Source organism: Chiloscyllium punctatum, chromosome X, assembly GCF_047496795.1.
Source record: "Chiloscyllium punctatum isolate Juve2018m chromosome X, sChiPun1.3, whole genome shotgun sequence".
Lineage (NCBI taxonomy): Eukaryota > Metazoa > Chordata > Chondrichthyes > Orectolobiformes > Hemiscylliidae > Chiloscyllium > Chiloscyllium punctatum.
This window is the reverse complement of record NC_092791.1, coordinates 28,027,853-28,041,549: the sequence shown is the minus strand read 5'-3', so window position 1 is coordinate 28,041,549 and position 13,697 is coordinate 28,027,853. Positions and strand designations below refer to the sequence as shown.

The 13,697-nt window shown below is 48.9% G+C and overlaps 1 protein-coding gene across 3 annotated transcripts in view; it reads right to left on the bottom strand.

Annotated features, from left to right (window-relative positions):
* asic1b (acid-sensing (proton-gated) ion channel 1b) overlaps nt 1-13,697 on the bottom strand; it is an 814,340-nt gene that overhangs the window by 123,349 nt on the left and 677,294 nt on the right. The window contains exon 1 of one of the 3 annotated variants that reach the window (XM_072567039.1): nt 8,397-9,295. The exons of the other annotated variants lie outside the window; for them this stretch is intronic. Coding sequence (XP_072423140.1) covers nt 8,397-8,960 — 564 coding nt within the window. The 5' untranslated portion in view covers nt 8,961-9,295. Of the gene's footprint in view, nt 1-8,396; nt 9,296-13,697 lie in introns of those variants that run through there. 3 annotated transcript variants of the gene reach the window in all.

Below are 13,697 nucleotides of genomic sequence, written 5' to 3'. Positions count from 1 at the left end.
TGGGGGCTGGGGAAACGGAAGTCTTGGAGGAAGTGGAGGGCGTGGGTGGTGTCTCGAACGTATGTGGGGAGTTCCTGGACTAGGGGGGATAGGACAGTGTCAAGGTAGGTAGAGATGGGTTCAGTGGGGCAGGAGCATGCTGAGACAATGGATCGGCCAGGGTGGTCAGGCTTGTGGATCTTGGGAAGGAGGTAGAACCAGGCAGTGCGGGGTTCCTGGACTATGAGGTTGGAAGCTGTGGGTGGGAGATCTCCTGAGGTGATGAGGTTCTGTATGGTCTGGGAGATGATGGTTTGGTGATGGGGTGGTGGGGTCATGGTCGAGGGGGCAGTAGGAAGAGGTGTCCTCGAGTTGGCGTTTGGCTTCAGTGGTGTAGAGGTCAGTGCGCCAGACTACCACTGTGTCCCCTTTATCCGCTGGCTTGATGGTGAGGTTGGGATTAGAGCAGAGGGATTAGAGGGCTGCGCGTTGAGGGTGAGAGGTTGGAGTGGGGGAGGGGGTTAGACAGGTTGAGGCGGTTAATGTCCCGGCAGCAGTTGGAAATGAAGAGGTCGAGGGCAGGTAATAGGCCAGCGCGGGGTGTCCAGGTGGATGCAGTTGGAGGTGGGTGAAGGGGTCCTCAGAAGGTGGGCGGGAATCCTGATTGTGAAAGTAAGCTCAGAGGTGGAGGCAACGGCGACGGAAGAATTGTTCGACGTCACGGCGTGTATTAGATTCATTGATGCGTGGACGGAGGGGGATGAAGGTGAGTCCTTTGCTGAGGACTGATCGTTCGTCCTCAGTGAGGGGGAGGTCTGGGGGGATGGTGAAAACTCGGCAGGGCTGGGAGCTGGGATCTGGTGTGGGTGTAGAGACGGGAGTGGGGGCGGAACCTGTAACTGGAGTGGGTGTGATGGTGGGGGGAATGGGGGTGGAGTCATGAGCAGGGGTAGTGTCCCCCTCAGGGTTCTGGGGGGTGGGGATAGTGACAGTGGGGTTTGTGGGGGGCATGTCAGCAGAATGCAGGTGAGTGGAGCTGGTGGGGGCAGAAGTGGTGGTGACCACGGCAGTAGGGGTGGCGGAAATCACTGAGCATGTGCCATCAGCGATGATGTGAGGGGCGGAAGTGATGTCACGTGTGTTGCATGAGGAATTGTGAGGGGTGGAAGTCGTTGTGGGAGTGGCCATGATGGGGGCGGAAGTGACGTCATCAATCAGCGTGGGGGTGGCAGCTGCATCAGCCGCATGGCTAATAGCATCTGAGTAGATTGATGACACCACCATAGTCAGTCGAATCTCAGATGGCGACGAAACAGACTACAGACGGGAGGTGGAAGACCTGGAAAAATGGTGCACTGAGAACAACCCAGCTCTCAATGCCGGCAAAACCAAGGAACTCATTAGTAATTTTCAGCAGGATGTTACTCATGCCCCCCCTACGCTTTAACAGCACAGAGGTGGAACCAATGGAGAGTGTCAAGCTCCTGGGAGTGGTCATCCACAACAAGCTTTCTTGGACTCTTCATGAGGATGCACTGGTTACAAAGGTCCAACAACATCTCTTCTTCCTCAGGCAGCTGAGGAAATTTGGCATGACGGCGAATACCCTTGCCAACTTTTATAGGTGTGCCATCGAGAGCATTCCATCTGGATGTATCACTACCTGGTGTGGCAACTGTACCATTCAAGATCGGAGACGGTTACAGAGAGTGGTGAACTCGGCCCGGACAATCACAAAGGCCAACCTCCCATCTATAGAATCCATCTCCCAGGCCCGCTGTCAAGGAAAGGCCGCCAGCATTCTCAAAGATCCATCCCACCCTGGCAATGTTTTTCTACAACCTCTACCATCAGGGAGAAGGTACAGAAGTCTGAACACACGCACCAGCCAGTGTCGAAACAGTTTCTACCCTACTGTTGGTTGAATACTGAATAGACTCACAAACTCGTTGCATTCGCCTTTACCTGTGTTTTTGTTTTTGCCGCTGTTTACCTATTATTTACTTATCTATGCTACTTAGGGCGGCACGGTGGCACAGTGGTTAGCACTGCTGCCTCACAGCGCTAGAGACCTGGGTTCAATTCCCGACTCAGGCAATTGACTGTGTGGAGTTTGCACATTCTCCCTGTGTCTGTGTGGGTGTGGCCCGGTTTCCTCCCACAGTCCAAAAGATGTGCAGGTCAGGTGAATTGGCCATGCTAAATTGCCCACAGTGTTAGGTAAAGGGGGGAAATGTGTGGGTTGGTGTGGACCTGTTGGGCCGAAGGGCCTGTTTCCACACTGTAAGTAATCTAATCTACTCTTAACTCTGTGACTTGCCTATATTGCTCGCCAGACAAAGCTTTTCACTGTGCCTCGGTACATGTGACAATAAATTCAATTCAAGATTTACAAGGGTGTTGCCAGGGTTGGAGGGTTTGAGCTATTGTAAGAGGCTGAATAGGCTGGGGCTATTTTCCCTGGAGCACGGAGGTTGAGGGTTGACCTTTTAAGAGGTTTATAAAATCATGAGGAGCATAGGTAGGGTAAATAGACAAAGTCTTTTCCCTGGGGTGGGGGAGTCCAAAACTATAGGGCATAGGTTTAGGATGAGAGGGGAAAGATATAAAAGAGACCTAAGGGGAAACTTTTTCACGCAGATGGTGGTACGTGTGTGAAATGAGCTGCCAGAGGAAGTGGTGGAGGCTGGTACAATTGCAACATTTAAAAGGCAGATGGGTATATGAATAGGAAGGATTTAGAGAGATATGGGCCAAGTGCTGGCAAATGGGACGAGCTTACGTTGGGATATCTGGTTGGCATGGATGGGTTGGACCGAAGGGTCTGTTTCCCTGCTGCACATCTCGATGACTCTATGACCCCAGCGGCGACGGTTTTGCTGACAGGATCCCCCTTCCAGTTTGGCACCTGAGCAAAGCCGACGGTCAATGCACAGCTCCAGGAAAGAGCCACCAGCAGATCAAAAGGAGACTTAGACACATCTCCAGATTCTGTTAATAATTAGCCGGATGTGTGAGTGACTGATTTCCGATGCTAAAGGGTGGAAGGTTGCAGCCTTCCCTGTCCACAGATGTTCAGGCAGCAACACATTCAGTCCAATATTTGCACAGTAAACCCAGTACTTGGCAGGAGCAGGCCCTTATGGGAGTCCATGCTCCCTGGGCACTTCAAAGCCCAGCCAGTGAGACCAGAGGACAATGGGTCTGCTGTACATGGGGCTGTAGGATATTGTGCTAGAGGGTCTCAGGCAAATAAAAGGAGGGCGCGACATACAAATATACGAGCTAGGAGCAGGCAGAGGCTATTCAGCCCCTGCCATTCAATCTGATTCGGGATTTGGGAATGCTCCACCATTCAATCTGATTCGGGATAGTCAACATGGCTTTGTGTGTGGGAAATAATGTCTCACAAACTGGATTGGAGTTTTTTGAAGAAGTAACAAAGAAGATTGATGAGGGCAGAGCAGTAGATGTGATCGATATGGACTTCAGTAAGGCAATCGACAAGGTTCCCTATGGGAGACTGATTAGCAAGGTTGGATCTCATGGAATACTGGAAGAACTAGCCATTTGGATAAAGAACTGGCTCAAAGGTAGAAGACAGAGGGTGGTGGTGGAGGGTTGTTTTTCAGACTGGAGGCCTGTGACCAGTGGAGTGCCACAAGGATCGGTGCTGGGTCCGCTACTTTTCATCATTTATATAAATGATTTGGATGTGAGCATAACAGGTATAGTTGGTAAGATGACACCAAACTTGGAGGTGTAATGGACAGTGAAGAAAGTCACCTCAGATTACAACAGGATCTGGACCAGATGGGCCAATGGGCTGAGAAGTGGCAGATGGAGTTTAATTCAGATAAATGCGAGGTGCTGCATTTTGGGAAAGCAAATCTTAGCAGGACTTATACACGTAATGGTAAGGTCCGAGGGAGTGTTGCTGACCAAAGAGACCTTGGAGTGCAGCTTCATCGCTCCTTGAAAGTGGAGTCGCAGGTAGATAGGATAGTGAAGAAGGCGTTTGGTATGCTTTCCATTATTGGTCAGAGTATTGAGTACAACAGTTGGGAGGTCATGTTGAGGCTGTACAGGACATTGGTTAGGCCACTGTTGGAATATTGCGTGCAATTCTGGTCTCCTTCCTATTGGAAAGATGTTGTGAAACTTGAAAGGGTTCCAAAAAGATTTAAAAGGATGTTGCCAGAGTTGGAGGATTTGAACTATAGGGAGAGGCTGAACAGGCTGGGGCTGTTTTCCCTGGAGTGTCGGAGGCTGAGGGGTGACCTTATAGAGGTTTATAAAATAATGAGGGGCATGGATAGGGTGAATATACAAAGTCTTTTCCTTGGGATGGGGGAGTCCAGAACTAGAGGGCATAGGTTTAGGGTGAGAGGGGAAAGATATAAAAGAGACCTAAGGGGCAATGTTTTCACTCAGAGGGTGGTACGTGTATGGAATGAGCTGCCAGAGGAAGTGGTGGATTCTGGTACAGTTGCAACATTTAAAAGGCACCTGGATGGGTATATGAATAGGAAGGGCTTGGAGGGATATGGGCCGGGTGCTGGCAGGTGGGACTAGATTGGGTTGGGATATCTGGTCGGCATGGACAGGTTAGACAGAAGGGTCTGTTTCCGTGCTGTACATCTCTATGACTCTATGACCCATAAGGGGAAACACCCTCTCCGAATCCGTCCTGATAATCCCCTCAGGATCTGGTCTGCTTCCATAAGGTCACCTCTCTTTCTTCCAAACACTGGTAGACACAGGCTGAACCTGTTCACAAGATAAGAATGAGGCATGTATCTTCTCAGAATCACTTCAAATGCATTTGTCTCATTTTGTAAGAAAGGAGGACCAAGTTGCTCAGTCATATCTCGCCTGGAACTTGTCAGCTGGTTGCTTTCACTTATAGGGACTGGGACTGAGTTCACAACAGCAGTGTAACCATTGTAATGAGTTGATTGGAAGAGGTTAAGAAGGGATACGTGTACTTTGCTAATTCCATGTATTTTTGCCTCACTCCGATTGATTATGATGGAATGTGGTAACGGAAGGTGAAAATGGTGCATGATGTGAGTGCATTACTCTATAGCTTCACTCATATAGAAATTGAGAGGACAACCACGTGTGTGTGCGCGCACCTCTGTGTGTGCGTGTGTGAATGTGCGAGAGTCGATGTGTCCATGTGTCTGTGCATGCAGGCCTGTGTCTGTCTATGTGTGTGTGTCTGTATGTGCATGTAAATGTGTGTGCATATGTCTGTGTGTGTGTGTGTAATTGTGTGTGGCTGTGTGGCTGTGTCTGCCTATGTGTGTGTGTGTGTGTCTGTGTGTATGTCTCTGTGTGTATCTGTCTATGTGCACGTGTCTGTGTGTCTGTGTCTGCCTGCATGTATCTGTGTCTGTCTGTGCACGTGCGCGTGTGTCTGTGTCTGAGTCTGTGCGTGTGCGCTTGTGTGTATCTGTGTCACTGTGTGCGCGTGTATGTGTCTGTGCGCGTGTCTTTGTGTGCATGTGTCTGTCTGTGCATATGTGCATGTTTGTGTGTGTCTATCAGCGTGTGCATGTTTGTTGTCTGTCTGTGCGCGCGTGTGTGTGTGTGTGTGTGTGTGCCGGTTTGTGTGTGTCTGCCTGTGCATGTGTCTGTGTGTGTGCGCGTGTCTGTGCGTGTGTGTGTCTGTCTGTGCATGTGTGCATGTTTGTGTATGCGTCTGTCCATGTGTGAATGTTTGCGTGTGTGTCTATCTGCACCTGTGTGTCTGTCTGCACGTGTGTGCGAGTGAGTGTGTGTGCGTGTGTGTTCTGTTGGTTAAGGACACAAGTTGTATTTGAATGAGGAAGCAGCCTGCCCGATGCTCCATGTAAAGACAAGGAGGAAGGGACACCTTTTATTGGGTTTTTACTGCAATGCTCTGTACACAGGCAAAGTCAGTTCTCAAACCCAGCAACAGGCACAACAAAATGAAAAAAAAACAAGGAAAAATGTTCATTTATGTGGCTCTGTTCATGATCTCAGAATGTCCCAGAGTGCTTCACTGCCCATGAAGGACTTGGAAGTGTAGTCACTGTTGTCATGTAGGTATAACAGCTCCTTTTCTCAGTGATATAGGTGGCTTCTCATATCCCTACAGCATGGAAGCAGGCCGTTCAGCCCATTAAGTCTACACTGAGCCTCTGAAGAACATCTCATCCAGTCACAGCCCCCTACCCTAACCCTGCATTTACCATGGCTAATCCACCCAGCCCGCACATCCCAGGACACTCTACCACAGCCAATCCACCCTAACCTGCACATCCTTGGACTGTGGGAGCACCCAGAGGAAACCCACACAGTCATGGGGGCAAATGTGCAAACTCCACACAGACAGCCGCCAGAGGCTGGAATCACACCCGGGACTGTGAGAGGCAGCAGTGCTAACCACTGAGCCACCTTGCCACCCTATTCACCCATACATTCAACAAAATTAATGTGTTTGAGACCAATCGCAATAAAGTGAATCGCATGATGGAAGTGTCGATCAGCATTAAAAGAAAATACTTTGCGACACTTTTGAAAAAGTTGATTGAGCAACCTGGTGAAGTAAAATTAATAAAGTCTTTCTGAAGAAACACACTCTCACATGTATGCAAGTACACACAAGCAAACACACACACACACACTGAAACACACGGAGGCATGCACAAAGAAAGAAAAATCATAGATAGAAGTGCAGACATGCACACAGACACACAAACATAGACAGACACGCAGAGACATGCAAGCAAACACACGGATACATACATAGAAACAGACACACGCATATATTCAGTGAATACATAGTTTGAATGCATTGTGTGGTATCACATGTTTCACCCTAGCCTGACATAAGATAGCACCAGTTTTAGGCTGTTTTCTGAGCCGTGCTACAAGCAGAAGGGTATGACAACTCCCACACATTCTCACTGGGAGAGTCTGCAGGCTAAACACTCCAGACGGAGGCTTCAGAAGGCTCTAGCACCATATGGCTAAATCCCAGTGACATATCAGAGTGAATTCATTTAAGTCGACTGAAACAATTTTGCTCTTAAAGTGCAACTGGACTCTACTTGAAATTCAACCCCTCCCCCAGCCCCTTGAGCACGCAACATGCATACACACACACACACACTCTCACAGTCACACGCACACACACAGTCACACATATTCACACACAATCTCACGCAATCACACACACAATCTCACGCAGTCACACTCACAATCTCACACAGTCACACAATCTCATGAGTCACACTCACAAACAATCTCACGCAGTCTCACACACGCACACACACAATCACATGCAGTCACACACACTCACAATCAAACTCACGCACACACACAATCTCATGCAGTCACACACTTTCACACACAATCTCACACTTTCACACACAATCTCACACACACACGCAGTCACACACACACAGTCACACACAATCTCACGCAGTCACACACACAATCTCACGCAGACATACTCACACACAAACTCACGCAGTCACACACACTCACAGTCAAACTCACGCACACACAATCAAACTCACGCCCACACACACACAATCTCACGCAGTCACACACACTCACAATCAAACTCACGCAGTCTCACACACAATCTCACGCAGTCACACACACACACAAACTCGCACACACACACAAACTCACGCAGTCTCACACACTCACAATCAAACTCACGCACATACAATCAAACTCACGCAGTCTCACACACACACACACAATCTCACGCAGTCACACACACACACAAACTCGCACACACACACACAAACTCACGCAGTCTCACACACTCACAATCAAACTCACGCACATACAATCAAACTCACGCAGTCTCACACACACACACACAATCTCACGCAGTCACACACACACAATCTCACGCAGTCACACACACACAATCTCACACAGTCACACACACACACACACAAACTCACGCAGTCACACACACATAATCTCACGCATACACACTCTCACAATCAAACTCACACAGTCACACACACAATCTCATGCAGTCACACACACTCACAATCAAACACACACAGTCACACACTGACAGTCAAACACACATACACACACACAATCTCACGCAGTCACACACTCACAATCAAACTCACACACACACACACACAATCTCACGCAGTCACACACTCACAATCAAACTCACACACACACAATCTCACGCAGTCACACACTCACAATCAAACTCACACACACACACACACAATCTCACGCAGTCACACACACTCACAATCAAACACACACACACAATCTCACGCAGTCACACACACATTCAAACTCACACACACACACACACACACACACAATCAAACACACTCACACACACTCTCTCTCACACACACAGACACACCCCTTCAAGAACTACAGAGGGCACTCACTGTGGTGAAATTCTGCGGGCCACACAGCCGCCCGCGAAACCTGCAGGCGAGCACCATCTCTTCGATCTGGTGACCCAGGCGGTTGAGAAGTTTGAACATGACGTTCTCCGGGGCTCGGGGCGGCAGGAAGTGCGAGAAGTCCAGCAACTTCTCCAACCACTTCCAGCCCTTGTCCTGGAGGATCTCCCGCGCCCTGGGCTTCACGCTCCGCCTCTCGTCCAAGAGGCCGAGCCAACGGCCGGTCAGGTAGACGTCCGACTTGGTCATCCTGCGGAGGATCAGCATGTTGTTGTTGCAGATGGTGACGGCGGGGAACGAGAGGTTCTTGGCCCAGATCATGTGCAGCTTGGTGTGGACCGGCCTGGAGTGCAGGTACCGGATCCTGTTGGAAGACCACGTGCAGAGAAGCCCCAGCGACACCAGGAAGGCCAGGAGCCATAGCAACCGCCGTTGGTGGGACAGCCTCCTGCCGACTATGTGCCTGACGCCGTGGAACTTGCAGCGCTCCAGGGAAGGCTGGGTGACTTCATTCAGGGGATGGTCACCCTTGGAACCGAGGCCCATAATTACCCTGCTTCACCCTAGCTGCAGATGACCCCGGCCATCCTTTCAAACCCTGTCAGAAATCGCCGTGACTCCTTTGCAGAGCAAATATGACAGAGAGAGAGAGAGAAAGAGCACTTGCTGGCTTCTCTGGCAACATCCACGCTGCATGCATCCTCCTCCAGATTGCTGCAAACTGAAACCAGGCTGCAGCTGAGTTACACAGAGTGGGTGAAAAGCCCCCTCACAGAAGGGCTCAGCTTCCTTGCCCTCTCCAAAAGGTGTGTGGCAGAGAGACCCATCCTGCCTTGCTCTCTGTGCTTGTCCCTCGCCTACTCCTGAGAGATGCCACTCATAAATCCACTGGTCTCAGGAAGAGACAGGATAGCAACAAGCAGGAAAGCAAGAGGTAAAAACAAAAGCAGCAGGGAGAGCAGCTCCCTCTGTCAACCAAGTTCTGCACTAGCACTGGGGAGACAGAGCAGCGGGCGAGCAGGGGAACGGGCACCCAGCATATTAAAGGGAGCTCAGATGCTGCCCAGAGCTAGTTGGGGGGGGCGCTTGGATGACAGGGAGTGCCAGTGACAGACCTTACTACATAAACAGTGACTAAAGCTCACCAGTTTAAAAAAAAGCCACTGAAATTAACTTGAGTGACTAAGTGTACAGGAACAGCAGCCTTTAACACTTTATTTCCTGTCCTTGCCTAAGCCACTATTTTGTCAGAACAGGGCCAGTCGACTGTGACTGGAGCTCCACGTATTCCAGCCCATGTTTAACCCTCTGGTCCCAGCATGGCACAGACTGTCCATCTCATGCAGTGCCTCTTGGTGAGCAAGTGCCAGGCCTGTGGAGCCAATGTCTCTTGGCACTGATTTCCGTCTGTCCCGTGACCCTCTCACGGCGGTCCTGATTTCAATGTGACAGGCAGAATCACTCTGAGGAACTTATGAGGGTTCTGTTTCCCCACACCTTTTCCTCAGTTAGCCTGCCTTAAGGGCAAACTTTAACTTTCCTTCTCACCTGAACTCCTTCCACTGTCTCCAGGTCAGAGGGGTGGCCATGGGTATCTGCGTGGGTCTCCAGGTATGCCTGTCCCTTTCTGGGGCAGGTGGAACATTCCTTGTCCCAGTCCTATTCCGGCCCTCTCCTCCACAACTCTTTCTCCGGTACATTGATGACATAATTGGTGCTGCTTCCCTCTCTCATCCGGAATTGGAAACGTTTATTAACGTCGCTTCCAATTTCCACCCCACTCTCACTTTCCCCAGGTCCATCTCTGACTCCTCCTTTCCCTTCCTCGGCATCTCTGTTTCCATTTCTGAGGATAGGCTGGCCACCAATATCTGCTCCAAACCCACTGCCTCCCCCAGCTACTTGAATTGTATATCCTCACACCCTGTTTCCTGTAAATAATCCATTCCATTCTCCCAGTTCCTCTGTCCCCATCGCGTCTGTTCTGATGACGCCAACTTCGACAAGGGAGCTCTGAAATGTCCACCTTATTCCTCAACCGAGGATTCTCCAGCACCATTGTCGACAGGGCCCTCAACCGGGTTCGATCCATGTCTGTACTTCGGCTCTCACTCCCCCTCTTCCTTCCTCCTTGTCCTTACTTACCATCCCACCAGCATCTGCGTCCAGAGGATCATGAGCAGCCATTTCTGCCAGATGCCAGCAAGACGCTACCACCAGACACACAGTCCCCTCCCTCCCATGTCCACCTTTCACAGGGACCGTTCACTCTGGGTCATCCTGGTCTACTCTTTCTTCACTCCCAACATCCCTCCACAATCCCACAGCACCTTCCCCTGCAATCGCTAAAAGTGCAACACTTGCCCATTTACCTCCTCGCTCCTCCATATCCAAGGGCCCAAACACACGTTTCAGGTGAAGCAGCACTTTATCTGCATTTTCCACAATCTGGTCTACTGCATTCGCTGATCACAATGTGGTCTTCTCTGCGTTGGGGAATGAAACGTCGACTGTGTGACCATTTCGCATAATACATCTACGTTCTGCCTGCAAAAAGACCCTGAGCCTCCAGTTGCCTGTTACTTTAACACACCACCCTATTCCCTGGTCAACATCTCCAGTGTTCCGGCAAAGCTGGAAGAACAACACCTCATTGTCCACTTGGGAATCATGCAACTCTCCAGATTCAATACTGAGTTCAACAACTTTAGAGCCTGAACTCCCCCCATGACCGAGCCCTCATACCACACACACCAGGCCTTGCTATCACATGGTCTGCTATTACACATTACCCATTGTTATCCATTAACAGTCCCTATGAGCAGCTATTCATTCTCCTGGACTGACCATTATCCTCCTTTGTCTTGGTATAGACTAAGCCAGACCACTCAAAACATCCTTAAGCAGGCAGCCCAGACCATAACTTTGCAATTTGTATCAGTAAGTGTACAGTGAAAATTACCCGGAGTAAGTCAACAAGGTTGACTACCAGGTTTTAAAACAGACAAAAATGTATTCACAAAATTATGTAATGAAACACAAAGAACAGAATAAAGAACACCTACAGAACTCAGACTATCCCAAACTAGACTTAAATATGCTGTTCTGAATATACACAACAGTCCCAATAAACAAACCCCCTAAAACACAATAAAAATGAAACAAAGGCTTATGGGTTGAAGTTAGAAGGGCAGAAGAAGAGAGAATCTAGCAGCCTGTTTCCACACAGCCCACTGCTGAACTCCCTAACTAAAGTTCCAGTTTCTCAGACTGACCACTCCCCTTTTATTATACAGGTCGCTTCTAAACATTAAGCTTTGGTCTAAAGTCTCATCTGTTTACATATAAACAAAAAAGGTCTTTCATCTCCGTACCAAATCCAGCCGTTTTGGAGGCCAGAGTGTTTTACGACCCATCTGAAAAAAAATCAAGGATGCAGTATCCTTGAGAAAAGGAACAGCGTTTAGAAAAAAAAGGGCCAGCTTTGTGACAGTCTGTCCAACTGGTCTTCTCTCGTGCTGAGCTCTATCTCTAGTCATTGTTTATTCCTTACCCCCACACCCTATCTTCTGTGTAGAAACCAACTTTATCCGAGCTACTATCAGTTCTGAGGAAGGGTCACTGGACCCCAAACGTTAACTCTGATTTCTCTCCACAAATGTTGCCAGACCTGCTGAGCTTTTCCAGCAATTTTGGCTTCTGATACCAACATTCCTTCCTTGCCAGACCAAAATTCGCCCGAAGTTCCCACCGTCAATGGAACTCCATACCTGCACACTTTCTGCAGCTCAGCAACTCTTCTTGCTCTTCAATCGAGCCTGGTGATTAGGCCTCTCCTGAGCCCAAGAGCATCATGGTCAATATTTGCATAGCAACAGCTGTACCAACAATCTCCAACAGACCAGGGTCTAAGCCTGGGCTTTTGGCAAGCGCCACAGTGGGGCAAGGCTACGCTTATGGGTGAAGGGGAGGACCTCACTCAGAGAACACCTACAATCAAGATGCTACTTATATGGTTTTAACAATTCAACATATCAAAAGGCTGGGCGTGGTGAGTTGGGGGTGTGCGGTTAAACTCTCAAAATTAGAGCCAAGTCATTCTGGGGTGATGACCAGGAAGTAGTTCCTCTCAGTAGGTCATGGAAATCTGGAGATACACACTGCCCCCAAGTAAAGCTGTTGGTGCTGGGGACCGGTTGAAAATGTCCAAGTTGTAATCGATTTTTCCCGAGAGAAGGCTTTTAAGAGGGCTACAGAGGCAAGGCAGCTCAATGGGGTCAAGATATAGAACAGCCATGATCAAATGGAGTGAAGGAACTGGAATGGTAGGTGGGAGGGCCTCCTTCGTTCTTGAAAAAAGTATACTGTCTTCATAAAAATACCTTTATGTACATACACAATTACTGAGACAGTGCTGTACAGCCTTTGCAAATGAAGAACAAACAAATGTTGGAATTTGACATTCCCTGCTGTTGCAAAACAAAACACCCCAAAGCATTTCTTACTTATACAGAACTACATTCACATACACTTCGGGCAGCAAGTGGGGGTCCATTCAGTTATCAGACCCTTTATACTTTGGCATAAAGACCTTAAACAGTGGTCTTTCCAACTTTTTTTTATTTATTGCAAAAATGTACTTTATTGGTAGAAAGAAACCTTTAGTACCTGTACAGTTAATGGAGGCATTCATATCTATACTCTCTTTACTTAGAGAATAAATTAAGTCTTTGACATTTACCACTCTCTATATTTACAGTCAATGTCTTGGCATTTAGCTGAAGGATCAGCAGGGCCCAATTATTGAATGGACGCCTGTTATTCTTCAGCAGAAGGACTTTACATAGTAGTCGTTCTCCACCACACCTTAGCAGCAGCTGCCCCAAGCTTCAGCACATAGTCCTGGACCTTGGAACATATGGTGGCCTTTCCAACACTTCAGCTAACCTCAACTGCTCACACAGGCAGCTCAAAGTTAAGGGGAGTCAGCAGTGAGTCCCTGTATTGCAACTGCCTTCAGGTAAAGGTGCAACACTGACAGGTTTTACTGGCAGACTTGTGGATGGCACTGACGGCCTGCTTGGCAGACATAATCTTGGGACTGTTTGCTGTGCGCCTTCCCAGGGTCGATCAAGATGAAGTAACCAAGCTCAGAGCTGTACCACGGCAACAATATGTAAATGAAAACGGACTACTTGCAGAACTGCCCAGCCCCATGCACGCACTGGCTGCGGTGTTTCTTACAAGGTAGACACACGGGAGGCTGGAAGAACACAGCAAGTT